The sequence below is a fragment of the Aquarana catesbeiana genome, linkage group LG03 (genome assembly GCF_042186555.1).
Source record: "Aquarana catesbeiana isolate 2022-GZ linkage group LG03, ASM4218655v1, whole genome shotgun sequence".
Lineage (NCBI taxonomy): Eukaryota > Metazoa > Chordata > Amphibia > Anura > Ranidae > Aquarana > Aquarana catesbeiana.
Genome location: NC_133326.1, coordinates 145,371,645 through 145,387,672, shown reverse-complemented (window position 1 = coordinate 145,387,672; position 16,028 = coordinate 145,371,645). Strand labels below are relative to the sequence as shown.

General features: G+C 46.0%; 1 protein-coding gene across 1 annotated transcript in view; it reads left to right on the top strand.

Annotated features, from left to right (window-relative positions):
- The first annotated feature begins 692 nt into the window (after window positions 1–692).
- Window positions 693–16,028, top strand: part of NET1 (neuroepithelial cell transforming 1) — a 54,878-nt gene continuing 39,542 nt past the window's right edge. The window contains exon 1 of the mRNA XM_073619405.1: window positions 693–865. Within this exon, the coding sequence (XP_073475506.1) occupies window positions 717–865 (149 nt within the window). The 5' untranslated portion in view covers window positions 693–716. The remainder of the gene's footprint in view (window positions 866–16,028) is intronic.

Here is a 16,028-nt window from a genome sequence, read left to right as displayed (position 1 = left end):
GTGGTGGATGAGGGGGTGGGGTCTGTGCACAGTGGTGGATGAGGGGGTGGGGTCTGTGCACAGTGGTGGATGAGGGGGTGGGGTCTGTGCACAGTGGTGGATGAGGGGGTGAGGTCTGTGCACAGTGGTGGATGAGGGGGTGGGGTCTGTGCACAGTGGTGGATGAGGGGGTGAGGTCTGTGCACAGTGGTGGATGAGGGGGTGGGGTCTGTGCACAGTGGTGGATGAGGGGGTGGGGTCTGTGCACAGTGGTGGATGAGGGGGTGAGGTCTGTGCACAGACAGTGGTGGATGAGGGGGTGGGTCTGCACAGTGGTGGATGAGGGGGTGGGGTATTTGGCACAGCAGTTGTACAAACTATACTTTTCTTCTCAGTTGAATAAAGAAATGTCCTATACAGCGAGCTACATGTGTACCTCATGACTTGTCTTTGAAGTCTATCCATTTGATTTCCACAAATACGTAGAAAAAAAACTTCGTCACAGGTCAGTACAGAAGTGCCCTCAAGTAAAATGTCCGCCTAGCCAGCAGACGAGAAAGCGCATGCGTCGAGTTCACTTTCTCAGGGCTGCGCCTTACCCTTTTTTCATCTCCTAGCAACCCTTGTCCTTGCCACCCAATTGGCTGTTGCCCAGTTTCCGCTCTTTTCAAACTAGCGGCAGGGCGGGTGGCTGTAAGAAGAACGTTCCTGTCCGCCGTTTGATTACTGAGCTCACCATGGAGGGGGAGGAGGTCATGGCGCCCCCGGCGGACCCTTCTCCGCCCTCCGACAAAGTGAAGTCTAAAAAAAGAAATGTCCCGAAACGGAAATCCTCCGTCACCAGTCTGGCTGGGCAGACCTCCCCGGACAGAGGCAGCGGCAGGAGGTAGGCGCGATGGAGGCCTTCATAGGGGATTATTATGGGGGGGAGGAGGAGGAGGAGGAGGGCTCCCGTACACCGGGTGTGATTGTGTCATTCCACACTACTACCCTCATCATCTACACACCGATCAGACACAACATTATCACCACTGACAGTGAACACCATTGATTATCCCATTACAATGACATGTGACAGTGGGTGGGATATATCAGGCAGTAAGTGAACATGTTGTCCCTGAAGTTGATGTGTTGAAAGCAGAAAAAAATGGGCAAGTTTTAGGATTTGAGGGACTTTGACAAGAAACAGATTATAATGTTTGGAAGATTGGGTCAGAACAACTCTAAAACGGCATGTCTTGTGGGATGTTCCCGGTGTGCAGGGATCAGGACTGACCAAAAGTGGTCCAAGGGAGGAGGAGCGGAGGTAGGACCAGGGCTCACTGATGCTTGTGGGGAATGAAGGTTGGTCCATGTAGACCGATCCAATAGAAGAGCTACCATGAGGCCCCTTCCACAAGGTGCGGGGAATCTGTCTGCTAAGGATGAGCTCCGGCGTGTTCGCATGCTGCATGTGTCGAGCCCGCCAGGAAGTCGGCAATGCGCTGCGCTAATCACAGGCAGTGAGGCATTTCCCGATCTCTGCAGCCGCACATCAGGAAATGTCTCACTGCTTGTGATTGTGACTTCCTGACGGACTCTGGACGTGTAGTATGCAAACACGCCGGAGCTCATCCTTACTGTCTGCTAATCCCCGCTGAGCAGACAGATGGACGGTCCAAGTCTGCTCTGCTTATGCAGAACTGTACCTCAAAGCAATGGAAGAAGGTGGCCTGGGCTGATGAATTCAGAAATGGTTTGCAGAACACAATGAGTTTGAGGTGTTGATTTGGCCTCCAAATTTTCCAGGTCTCAATCCAATCAAGTATCTGCGGGAAGTGTTGGACAAACAATTCTGATCCATGGAGGCCCCAGCTCACAACTTACAGGACTTAAAGTGGTTGTAAACCCACTTTGAAAAAAAAAAAAAATCAAACACCTGCAAGACAAAGGCATAATGAGCTAGTATGCATTCTAGCTCATTATGTAATACTCACTTGAGATCGAAGCCCTCGCTGCAGTGCCTGTGAACAGCACCGGCCAGCGACATTGCTCCCCAGGGGGTTACTTTCGGGTTTTGCTTGTCTGGCGCTGTGATTGGCTGGACATCACGCGTGGGAGCTGACGGTAACGACACACTCACATACGTGCCGTTTGCGTCAGTTTGTGTCAGTGCGCATGTGCTGTTGACGTTGGCACATACAAATACAGGGTATATCTCCTAAACCCTTCATGTTTAGGAGATATCTGGGGTAGCTACAGGTAAGCCTTATTATAAGCTTACCTGTAGCAAAAAGCGGTCTGTAAGGGTTTACAACTACTTTAAAAGAGAAGTATCATTTTTTTTTTTTTTTTTTGTTTAACTTAATAATCATACTTAAGCTTCATCTGTCCCCCGGCGGCTCTAACACCCCACACGATCCAACACATCGATTGGTTCCCACAGCTCCCCGAGCAGAGAGCTGGTGACTGCCAGTCATTGGCTCTCAGCTCTGGACCCCCCCCCCCCCCCCGGCACGCGCTGGGCTGTGGAGGGGTGGGAGTGGCCGACTCAGGCTCTCAGCGGCTTGCTGAGAGGCTGAACTGGGTGCTGTACAGGCAGATCCCGACTCCTTTGGCGCAATCTTACCTGAGCCTGGACCGGCTCTGTGACCAGAACGGACTTCAGTCCGCTGTCTGCTGAAAAGGGGTCACAGAAGTGCAGAACAAACTGCACCCCCGTGATTTACAGAAGTACAGCCAAACGAGCTTTGGCTGTACTTCTCCTTTGAATAATCTGCTACTGGCCGATACCACAGCATACCTTCAGAGGTGTAGTGGAGTTATTGCCCTGATGGGTTATGGTGGGTGGTCATAATGTTATGGCTGATCAGTGTAGATACACCTCAGTGTGATATGGACTGGTGAGGGGTGAGGGTGGACGGGTGCACATAGAAGACATCTGTAATGCTCTCTACTCATACTGGGAGCAATGGACTATCCGCTAAATGATGCCACCATGATAAGCTTCTCCCCACTAAGATCTGCTAACCAGGGGGCCCTGTTATGTGTGCTGGAGGAATGTGTTTTGGGCACTAAATGAATAGTATAAGAAAGCCCCCTGGGGGTGGGTCCAAGTTCACGTGACTTGTCATAGACCTGTCTCCCAATCAATGCAAGTAGCACTCCATTTAACACTGTTGGCATACCATGGTTACATCTTAAGCTGGGTATGCACAGATTGGCTAATTTCCAATCTATGGGTGGTCCTCCCTGTTCAACAGAAGCTGATTGAGAGAGGTTTTCCAGCACCAATCAGTGGGCTGCAGCTGCTGATCAGTGTGTTCTGACAGCAAGGATACAGATACGTTGTCAGAATACAATGACACAGCGGAGAGAATTCCTCTATCCACTTCACTTGTGTGGATGCAGGAAACCTTCCCTTTTTTTTTGTTTTGTTCAGCCTGCTGGTTTAACAAAAAAAAACCGGAGTGGAACACAAATTGCAGGCACAGCATAGAGTAAACACTTTGACCAGTGAATAATTATATATGTAGGGCTGTAACTAACAGTTATTTTCATAATCGATTAGTTGGCCGATTATTGTTTCAATTAATCAAATAACATCAACAAAAAATTTGGTGTATAATTTAGTTAATGTGTAAAGTTTAAAAAAAGGCAATTTTTTTTCTTGAATATCTTATGCAGTGGTAAAAATAAATAACCAGCTATATGGTTAGGAACAAAATATTCTAATAACAGACAGAAGAGATGGGGGGGGGGGGTACCTTGTTTTGACACGTCACAGGTCCCAGAAGATTGCCTGGCCACTAAGAGTGCAGCGCGACTCGCGCATGTGCAGTGCGTGCCCGGCTGTGAAGCCACAACCTGTCACAGCCAGGCGGCCACACTTGCAATGACAGCACCGCAGAGAGGAGGGGGAGAGGAGCGAGTCTTCGGACGCCTGCATCGCTGGACTGGGAAATTTAGCCCTAAAACACTGTTTGGTGGATTTTCAAATAGGACTGCACTATAATGTTATGCATGACAGACTCCCTTGTCATAGGCAGGTCACTTGACACAGGCTACCTGGGCCTGCTGTTGGCCATACACAAACAAATTTTTCTCCAAGTGTCTTCCAGGACAGCCCATGAGACCTAGGGCTCCTCCTACCAGGACAGGAAATGCGTTACCCCCACCAGATAAAAGGGCGGTCCTCCAGGCCCCATGTCAGTTATTTGTGTTTCCTCCGGACGGGGGGGGGGGGGTGGGGGACATGTTCCTGGAACCTGGTCCCCTAGGTCTCATGAACAGGGGCTCTATAGGGCTGTTTTTGGGGCATATCACTAACCTTTTCCTCTGCCAGAAGCAGCATCTCCGCTGGGGAAGTTGGCTGTGCTGCTGTCCCCTGTCCTCAGTGCCTGGAGAGGGCCAGGACCGGTGTGGTGTCGGGCCCCAAGCGCGGTGTATTGCACTAGAGCGGCGGTGTCCTTTCCCTGCCGACAGCGCGGCTGATCTGTGCAGGGGAAAGAGGAAGCCGCGGTGCTCGAGGGGGCAGAGCTACTGCGCTCCAAGCTGGCTCACAGGAAGTGCCTGGAGAGGGTCACTTCCAGGGCATATGACGTCATCATCGGACGCCGGTTCCAGTCTCCATAAACGGCGCCAACAGGGGACGCTGGTTGCTGGTGTTGGTGTATAGCAGCCAGGCTGTGGACAACCAAGAGGGGCAGGATGGATCCTTCAGCAGTACCTGCACAGGCAACGGATGCGGTTCCCAACACCAGCACCTCACAGGTAAGCCTGGGGTGTTTTGTCACCATCTTGCTATCCCTGTGAGTGTTCCCTCCCCCCTCTAGTAGTGGGTGTAAGGGGACACATTTCCTCCCTCCTGCACGTGGTGTTATGGAGTGATTGGGTGGCTTATAATTGCATGGTGGGTCTTTTTATTTTTGTCTTGCAGACCAGGACTCAGGACAAGACCCAAGCGCAGCCACCAAAGAGGAAATGTGCGGTTTGCGCAAACAAATTGAGCTTCTCATGGAACAAAGCAGTTTGTCGCACCTGTATAGAAGGCCTAGTAAAAGATGACCCGGTAGCCTCCTGTCAGAAAATGTTAACTTCTGTCAGAGATGAGCTTGCGTCCACCTTTAGCTCTTTTAAAACGCTAATTGACAAGCTTCAAACGCCAGCTGAGGGTCCGTCCTCAATTAGAGCTTCAGTCAGTAGCACTCCACAGCAGGCGGAGAGTGAAGACTCTGAAGCTGAAGTTAGATCTACCCGTTCTTCTCTGGAAGAATCAGGGTCAGATAGGGAGCCCAGGGATAGAGAATCCACAAGGGGTTTAAGTTACCTTTAGAGGATGTTAAAAAACAAAGAATGTCCAGCGCTCTGGATATCACAAAGTCAGACTGCAACAGCCCAAAATGAAAAACTGGATGGTTTAATAAAAACAGTTTGTGAAAACAGTTTATAAAAATAGTCCCATAGTAACACAGCACTGCAATGCACTTACAATAGGAGCATAATAAAAGACAGATGGTCCATTGAGCAACAAGAAACTAAAACGGGAGATCCATCCAACTGCATGGTCCCAAACTGTGAACAATAAAGAAGGGGGAAGGGAGAGAGGGAGCCCCGGTCGGGGATACACTGGAGACTCGCAGGCTTCCCGCTGGATGTGGGGTCTGGTCTCTGAGGAGATGACTCACCGGCTCTGGATGGCTGTGTGGTTAGTGTGGCGTGAAGGGAAACCACTGCGGCCGGAGTGTCAGCTGGTAGACGCTGAGCCGCTGACTCGCCGGTCTGTGTCCCCTCAGGGATGAAGTGCCTCATTGTTAGATGGTGTCACTCAGGGGATCCAATGGTGTAAGGTGGAGAAAAAACCAGCAGGGAAATAATGTAGCCAGCAATAATGATGAAAGTCACCGCTGATGGGCAATGTAAAGCTCCCAAGGTGTTTTTTTTCTCCACCTTACACCATTGGAGGCACTTCATCCCTGAGGGGACACAGACCGGCGAGTCAGCGGCTCAGCGTCTACCAGCTGACACTCCGGCGGCTTTTCCTGTGAGAAGCTGCGCCCTCTCCTCTCCGGAACTGCCTCCCAGCTGGGCTGATAACATCGCCCATCGTCACGGAGCCTCAGCGAGGCTTCTCTTCTCACGGCGGAGCAGTGGTTTCCCTTCACGCCACACTAACCACATAGCCATCAGGAGCCAGTGAGTCATCTCCTCAGAGACCAGACCCCACATCCAGCGGGAAGCCTGCGAGTCTCCAGTGTATCCCGACCGGGGCTCCCTCTCTCCCTTCCCCCTTCTTTATTGATCACAGTTTGGGACCATGCAGTTGGATGGATCTCCCGTTTTGGTTTCTTGTTGCTCAATGGACTATCTGTCTTTTATTATGCTCCCATTGTAGGTGCATTGCAGTGCTGCGTTACTATGGGACTATTTTTATAAACTGTTTTCACAAACTGTTTTTATTAAACCATCCAGTTTTTCATTTTGGGCTGTTGCAGTTTGACTTTGTGATATCCAGAGCGCTGGACATTCTTTGTTTTTTGCTTCTGATCTGTATCTATCAGTTACGGTTGTTCTAGCTGCACTGGTCCCCCCCCCCCCCCCCCCCCCGAGGTCTAATATATGCTATCTGTACATTACATGTTATACATCACATGTGCTAACTATACATCATATGTTACACACCACATGTTTTGGTTTAGCTCCCTAGGTGTCCATTCACTGGCGCTGGGTTATTGTTGTTGTTTTTTAGAGGATGTTGATGACTTATTAAAGGCTATCTATACTACTCTTGAATTAAAAGAGGAAGAGGTTCAATTATCTAAACATGATCTTATGTATAAGGGTTTGCGTAAGAAGAAGTCTGGAGTTTTTCCAGTACATAGTTCCCTGATTGTTGCTATCAAACTGGAGTGGGAAAATCATGAGAGAAAACCTTTATTCATTGGTAACCTAAAAAGGTTTCTTTTTGATGAGGACTCAGCGCAGCCATGGAACAAAAATCCTAAGTTGGAAGCACCTCTTTCAAAGAACTCGGACCTAGCGTTTGATGATATGTGCGCGCTTAGGGATCCGATGGACAAAAGAGACGATATCCTTCTCCACAGAGCCTAGGATTCTGCTATTGGGAATCTCAAACCCGCTCTGGCCTCCACATGTGTAGCTAGAAATCTGGAGGTATGGTTGACTTGATTCAAACACATTTGTCGGCTGGTGCTTCTAGAGAGCAGATTTTGAAGTCCTTCCCTCTCCTTTTTAAGGCAGTAGGATTTTTGGCTGGTTCTTCCACTGAGTCGGTAAGAATGACAGCCAGGAGTTCAGCCTTAGTGAATTCGGCCAGAAGAAGCCACTGGCTTAAAACCTGGGCAGGTGATTCAGCCTCCAACTTACGCCTTTGTGGTCTTTCCCTTACGGGTGATCATCTTTTTGGCCCAGGACTGCAGGAGGCACTGGAACGCACAGCTGACAGGAAAAAGGCGTTTCCAGAGAAAAAGAAAACCCAACAGCCAGAAAGTTTTTTCGTGGCCAAGGTAGGCAGCAAGGTCCCAGAGAAAAGGACAACAAGCCCAAAAAGCATTGGACGGGGCACAAAGGCAGAGGTAAAGGGGGGGTCTTGTTTAATCCTCCTCAACCCGCCAAGCCACAGTGACTCGTGTCCCCCAGTGGGAGGAAGATTGAGGGCATTTCTCCCACAATGGGTGGCAGTCACCTCAATTCCCTTCATCCTGGACCTAGTGACCAATGGGTACAGGCTGGGATTTTCTTGCCAACTACCGGAGCGGTTTTTGGTCACCTTTCCTCCCCGAGATCGAGAGAAAGTGAAGGCTCTGGTTCTCCAAATTGGAGACTTATTGGCTCAAAAGGTCCTGATCCCCGTTCCCCGGCCAGACCAGGGCAAGGGATTTTATACCCATCAAAAAGCCATCAGGGAAGTATCGGCTTATCCTGAACCTCCGGTCTTTAAACCATTCAATCAGATACAAGCATTTCCGGATGGAGACGGTATTCACAATCAAAAACCTGCTTTACCCAAACTGCTTCATGGCCACTTTGGACTTGAGGAATGATTACCTTCACATCACTTTCCATCCATCCTTTCAGAGATTCTTGAGACTAGCAGTCAGGATGGGAACAGAGACTCGGCACTTTCAGTTTCAAGCCCTCCCCTTCGGTCTGTCCTCAGCCCCACTCATTTTTCCATAGGTGTTGGGGGAGGCACTGGCCCTGCTAAGGTTGAAGGCGATAACTATTATCCCCTACCTGGACAACCTCCTTGTAGTGGCAGAATTATACCAGAGGTTGTTAGCGGATCTTCAGACGGTGCAAGACTTCCTACAGTCCCTAGGCTGGTTAATAAACGTACAGAAGCCGTCCTTAATGCCGGCCCAGAAAGTGACATATCTGGGATACGACTTTTGCTCGGTAGACCAGAAAGTTTTTCTTCCACAGGAGAAGATTACAAAAATGATCCAAACTATATCAGCATTACAGACCAACCAGTCAGTCTCGCTGAGACAGGTTTCGAGAGCAGTGGGTCTGATGACCTCATGCTTTCCCGCAGTACCATGGGCAAGATTTCATCAACGTCCATTACAACTGTTTCTATTAAGGGACTGGGATGGAGAAGCAGGGTCCCTGGAGTCAAGGGTCTGGCTACCCGCCAGGGTAAAGAGAAGCTTGTGGTGGTGGACAAACCTGCACCTAACAAAGGGTCTCCCATGGTCCATTCCTATATCCCAGAGGATCACTATGGATGCGAGTTCCTGGGGATGGGGAGCTCACCTCAGCAACACAGTGGCACAAGGAGAGTGGTCCTCGAGGGAAGCAAGTGTTTCATCCAATCAGAGAGAGATGCTAGCAGTTCTGAGAGCCTTGCAGTCATTTCACACGGAAATCAAGGGGCACAATCTCCAAATTCTTTCTGACAATATCACGACAGTCGTGTACCTCAACAAACAGAGAGGCACGAGGAGCTGAATACTTCAATCTATTGCCCAGGAGATTTTATCTTGGGCAGAAGGGAATCTAGCTTCAATTTCAGCCGTGCACCTGAAGGGGACACAAAATTGTCTGAAAGATTATCTCAGCCGCTTCCGGGTAGATCGGGAAAACTGGTCCCTTCATCCCGAAGTTTTTGCGGCTCTCGCCAACAGATGGGGATGTCCCAAAGTGGACCTGTTTGCAAATCAGAAAAAACGCAAGACGGAGAGGTTCTTTTCCTTGAACCCAGCATATCAATCATTGGGGATTGATTCTCTGGCGAATACGTGGCCATTCGGCCTCTGTTACGCCTTCCCGCCGATCAGACTTATTCCGGAAGTCCTCCGGAAGTTTCTTCTAGAAGAAACGGATCTCATCCTAATCACCCCTTTCTGGCCCAAGAGGCCATGGTTTTCCCTGCTACAGACTCTGGTCTCGGAGCCTCTTCCAAAGAGAGTAGACTTACTATCACAGGGTCCAGTGTCACACTCACAGGTGGTTTCCTTAAACTTGACAGATTGGTATCTGAAGAAAAGATACTGAGCGCCCAGGGGTTCTCTGACAAGGTAGTCAAGACTCCCTGCAATTTATCAAAGTCCAGTCACTAGAGCCATATATTCCAAGGTTTGGAAAAGATTTAACTCATGGTTATCTGAAAATCAAAGACTAACTTAGGATATCCCTTCAATTTTGGAATTTTTTCAAGAGGGTGTCGACAAAGGTCTTTCTGTTAGTACCTTAAAGGTACAGGCGGCAGCTATCAGTGTATTCCTCCAGTTTTCTTTCCTGGAAAAACCCACTATAGCCAGATTTTTCAAATCCATCTCTAGGGCCAGACCAGTAGTGGTAAGAAGTTGTCCAACTTGGGACCTGTCCCTAGTACTTCAAACTCTGGTTGAATTTCCATTTGAGTCTCTAAATAATATTTCAGTTAAGTTACTTACATTAAAAACTGATTTTCTTGTAGCTTATACCTCAGATCGTAGGGTAAGTGAGTTGCAGGCCCTATCAGTGCGGGAGCCTTTCCTCACGATTTTTGAGGATCGAGTTGTTTTAAGAACCGATCCAGGTTGCCCAAGGTGGCCAGTACATTCCACAGATCCCAGGACATTGTACTGCCAACCTTTTGCAGTTCGCCACAGGGCGACCAGGAAAGAAAGTTTCGTTTTTTAGACGTGAGAAGGATTCTCCTTGTCTATCTTGAGGTCACCAAGACCTTTAGAAAAACTGATGCCTTGTTTGTTCTTTTTTTCAGGAGTTCATAGGGGAAATAGTGCATCTAAAGCCACATTGGCTAGATGGATAAAGTAAGCTATCTCTGAAGCTTACAAAATTAGGGAAGTTCTTCCACCTTTTGTTACTGCGCACTCAGCTAGAGCCTGAGAGGGCTGGTGCCTCACCAGAAAAAATTTGCAGGGCTTCCACATGGTCCAGTTACTCGACCTTCATTAAACATTATCGCCTGAATCTCCTATCAGCTCAGGAGCAGGCGTTTGGTAGTAAGGTCCTTCAGGCAGTTGTCCCTCCCTTTACTGGTAAGTTCTGGCTCATCGTCTCATGGGCTGTCCTGGAAGACGCTTGGAGAAAAGCTGAGTTAGACTTACCGGTAACTCCTTTTCTGAGAGTCTTCCAGGACAGCCGGATTCCCACCCGGTTTTGTCTGAAGTTATGTGTATTATGTATATGTTTTGCAGGGACGTCCTACGGTTCTTGAGAAGACGAACATGGGGCCTGGAGGACCGCCCTTTTATCTGGTGGGGGTAATGTGTTTCCTGTCCTGGTAGGAGGAGCCCAAGGTCTCATGGGCTGTCCTGGAAGACTCTCACAAAAGGAGTTACCGGTAAGTCTAGCTCAGCTTTTCCTTCTAAAATCTTAGTTTGAAGAACGTTTATTCAATTTACTAATTGTTTAAGGTCAAATCGATGTTCGTTTTCAACCACAGTGACGGGAAATTTTTTATTTTTTTTTTGTAATTCCTTTATTTTATTTTCAAAGGAAGTGCGTTTTAACAGTTAAAACAAATAGCAGAGATATATAATAAAAATCAGACAGAAGGAACAAAAAGGGTCATACGATGTAAATAACATATCAATTGCCCCAGCAATACACAGTATGGAAGGATGTAGAAATGTATGAATGTATGTAGAAATGGCACAGTATAGAAATATTGTCTGTGTGCTGAGCCGGGGAGTCTTCCAGAAGACATATATTATTGTAAATGGAGCTATACGATAAGATGAACACTCACAACTGTTTGGGAGGCAGAGCTTCCCGATGGCTAGCTGAAACCAGATATGGGACACAATGATATGTATAATGCAAACCAAGATATTCACAGTATCCGACTAAAACAGCCCATGATTGGGTAGGGAATTAGGTGGACGTGGGAGGATAGGGGGTAAGATATCTCTTTAGGCGAGATAAGAGCAAAATCAAGGAAAGCGAGAAGTAGAGTAGGAGGAAAAGTAGAAAAAATAGAAAGGAAGTAAGGTAGAAAAGTAAAGTAGTGCCCCCCCCACTAGGGAGAAGAGCGAGTTCAATTGGTCAACCAGGCTGCGCAACCTCCCGGAGGTATGCATCCGTATACACAATGTGTTGCCATGGTCCCCAGGTCTCACGAAAGGTCTCCTCCATATCTTAGTTCATTTACTTTAGAAAACCACAGGGATTTCGCCGGTGGATTCTCCGATCTCCAACAGAGGGGGATTCATGCCTTGGTAGTATTCAGTAGCTGGATGGTGAGGGAGGCTTTGTATTTCTTTAATAGGCCACTTTGAGAGATGAAGCAGGCAGGCCCCGGGGTTCCCCTCCAGGGAAACGTTGGTCAAGTGTTTGATCGTGTGAGTCACCTCTAGCCAAAGGGGTCTAAGTTTGGGACAGTCCCTAAAGATGTGTAGTAGAGCTGCACAATTCTGGCCAAATTGAGAATCACAATTTTTTTTGCTTAAAGATAAAAAGATCACAATTCTCGCGACATAAAATCTTTCACATTATACAAAAAAAAGGGCTAACTTTACTGGTTAGTTTTTTTTTTTTTTTTTTTTTTTCTTTTTAAATTATTTAAAGTAATTTTTTCAAAGAAAATTGCATTTGAAAGACCGTGCGCAAATACAGTGTGACATAAAATATTGCAACAACCACCATTTTATTCTCTAGGGTGTCTACTAAAACAATATATATAATTTGGGGGTTCTAAGTAATTTTCTAGCAAAAAAATTATTTTAACTTGAAACCAACAAATGTCAGAAAAAGGTTTAGTGTTTAAGTGGTTGGACTTTTTTCACTTACACACGGTCTTTTCCATTGACAAATTGTTACAATGTTTATAGTTAAGTTCAACTGATAAAGAATGTTTTGATTCTTGGCAGACTGCCCGATTTTTTTTTTTCTCCCCTTCCTTTCTTTTGAAGGCTGTGGCTTCAGAAGAGCAGAGAGAATTCTTTGCATAGAAAGGATCGGGAAACACTTTAGTCAAGATCGCGATAACGATTCTTGACGTAATCGTGCAGCTCTATTGTGGAGCATCGTTCCCTCTGCAGTGCCACATCGCCAACACAGACTAGAGACTTGCGGGAAGAAACGGTGCAGAGTAGTGGGTACCCTATACCATCGGGTCATAATCTTGTAACAAGTCTCTTGGACTCTGGTAGCTATGGAGGACTTCTGGGCAAAATGGAAAATCTTCTCCCTCTGAGAGTCAGTGAATTGGAAGCACTCTGTCAGTGTCCTGTCATTGCATTGCATTACATTCAGTAGAGCACAGGGGAGTCATCCAGGGTCTTTTAGACCCCTTAAAGAGAACCGGTCGCCAAAAAAATCATCATAGGGAACTTTGTCCCCTATGTAATGGGAAAAAAAAAAAGTTGAAGGATAAGTTCACCTTTCATAACATGTTACATGAATAGTCAGGGTGTAATTTATTATGAAAGGACCTACCTCAGCCAAATGAGCTTTGGCTGTACTTCTTACATATATTAGAGCTGCACAATTCTGGCTGGAATGAGAATCACAATTTTTTTGCTTAGAAGATAGATCACGATTCTCGCTGCGTTTTTGTTTTATTCATTGAAGTGTATTTTTTCCCAGTAAATTGCGTTTGAAAGACAGCTGGGCAAATACAGTGTGGAATAAAATATTGCAGCAATTGCCATTTTATTCCCTAGGGCCTTTGCTAAAATATATATATATAATGTTCAGGGGTTCCAAGTAATTTTCTAGCAAAAAATATTGATATCCCTTTGATCTAAGAAGGAAGGTTAGTTACAATGTTTCATATTCTAAACTTGGCAGACTGCCCATATGTTTTTCTTTTGACAGCTGAGTGAGCAGATAGTCTCTCCACTTGTTATATGACAGAATCGGCAAACTCAGCAATATAGATTTTTTTTTTTTTTTTTTAACGATTAATTGTGCAGCTCTAATAAATATATATATTCTTTTTTCATTTTTTTTTTTTTTGGTCTACTGTGACAAGATGAACACAGTGTTACCATAGTAACAGTGTACTATGAGAAGGTGATCAGGATTTGTGGTTTTGTTTTTTTACACTCTATGCTCATACCTCCCAAATTTTTGAGATGGGAATGAGGGACACCTATTGGCAAAGGTATGTAGCATAGGACACACCCCTGTCACTCCCCCTAAAGGAGAATTAAACAAAAAAGAATTAGTTCAACCCACAAGTGTGCTTTTTTTTTTTTTTTTTTTTTTTTTTTTTTTCCACAACTTTTCCTTTTATATTGGCTTTTGAAATGTACAAATGCAGCAATTTAGAAATTCCTTGAAAGGTTTAGCAGTGGGAAACGGTTTTTAAAAGAGAAGTAGTGCATTTTAGATACAACAATAAAGATCAGACCAAAATGAGGAGGAAAGAGGGACTTTGTTCTGAATCAGGGACAGTTGGGAGCTATGACTATGCTTGCTTCCAATCGTAAATTTCACTTTTATAAGCAACCATTTTTTCTGAATGAAATCTATTCAGTGTTTATTATTGTGATAGGCCACAGCTAATCACATGGTACAGATGGGCTGTGATTGGCCCTGTCTGTACCATGTTATCACTGTGAACAATCAGATCAACACAATAGTAAACAATGAATGGAAGCCATCCATTGTGTACAATTCCCAAACAAATAAAAGTAAAAAGTTTGCATCCACTTTCCCTCAGCGCTTATGAACCTATTAAAAAGGGGCACAAACCCCTCAGCTGCTTCTATTAAATAAACAGATAATAATAAACATTAGCAGCACTAAAACATTAATTTCAGTCAGGAAATAAAAAGAACTAATGTCTTGGATATAGATAGAATTAACAAGTCTGTTTAAAATGTTCAGCTGTGTCAAAATGACCCACAGTGCCTGGGGGATGTTGAAAAAACTTTTAATCACTGAATCTCTTCATCCCTTTCACACACCACGTGGAACACTGCTCCCTTAGGATGTTAAACGCACCAGATGACAGGTGAAAATCAGCCTTAAACTTCGCAGATTAGCAGACCTCCTCCTCTAGTTGTCAGATCATTGTACAGACTACCTCTTTGGTTCCTGTTTCAAGTACACCAATGGATCTATGTGGACCTCCAACATAAACTCTCTTGGTTTCCAAGAAATTCCTACTTCCGGCAGAACTCTCACTGCGTTTTGGAGTTTGGTACGTGAGCTGTGGATCTGTTATTACTTGTTCGGGCAATAGCCGTCTTTGTTTGCTGTCAGTAAAGTCAGGGACAGTTGGGAGCATGTCTGATCTTTGGCAAGGATACAATGACTGAATCTTATGGGTTTTTTTTTTTTTTGAGTTCTCCACCAAAGAAAACAGGTTTGGAGGAAAAGTGACAGAAGTCCTGTTCAAGTATTCACAGGTGTGGATCGATTACTAATTGATAATCAATTGGAAGACCGTTTATTGTGAGATTTAATGTCCCTGAATTGGAGCTTGGAACCCAAGAGAGTTTATGTTGGAGTTCCACATAGATCCATTGGTGTACTTGAAACAGGAACCAAAGAGGTAGTCTGTACCATGATCTGACAACCAGAGGAAGAGGTCTGCTAATAGATCTCCCTCCCCTGAACCTGGGCCAAGTGGTGAGTCACTAGAGCACCAGGACTCTTATAGCCAGATGGGTCCAGGTGATCTAGAACCAGAATGGGCAGAGGATTTGGAAGAGGTGGTCATGAAGGACCGAGAGGAAAGAGAGGCTGAAGGATCCTCGGCTGAGGACTCTGGCTCTGAAGAGCCAATTTCGGCCTCCCATTCCCAAAAATTGTTTATCCAATCTCTAATTGAGATGGTACGAATTGGGTTTAAGTTACCCCCAGTTCAGGAGTCTGCACTCTCCTGTTCTACTTTGGGATCTTTGCGACCTCAGCAAATTTCCCAAGCTTTCCCTTTGCATCTGTTACTAGAGCAGGTGGTTTACGCGGACTGGGAGCACCCTGACAGGTTATACCTACCTCCAAAAAGGTTTTCTATCCTATATCCTATGGAGGAGAAGTTCAGGAAGAAATGGAGCACACCGTTGGTGGACGCTGCCATATCTTCTGTAAACAAAAGTTTAACCTGTCCAGTGGATAATGCCCAGGTATTCAAGGATCCGGCTGATAAAAAACTAGAGTCCTTATTAAAAGCCTCCTTTTTTGGTGGCTTGTGCAGCAGTTCAGCCAGCAGTTGTAGCTATTGGAATTTGCCAATCCCTAAAGGATCGCTTTAAAAGATTGGTAAAGAACATACCTTGCCAGGAGGAATCTGCCGAGGAGTTATCGGAGATTCCTCATGCCTTATGTTTTGCAGTAGATGTGTTGAAAGACTCAATCCAACAGATGTCTCGTTTTGCGTTACTGTCAATTCATATGCGCAGGGTCTTGTGGCTAAAGAACTGGTCTGCTGAGACGCCATGTAAAAGGCTACTCGCAGCTTTTCCATTCCATGGAGAGCGCTTGTTTGGCGAGGATCTGGATAAATATATCCAAAAGATCTCTGGAGGAAAGAGTGCCCTGCTCCCTATTAAAAAAAAAAAAAAAAAAAAAAGGGAAGCAACCCTCTTATAAAATTCCTAATGCTCCAGGACCTGGTGCTTCTTCCCCTAAGCGGTATCGAC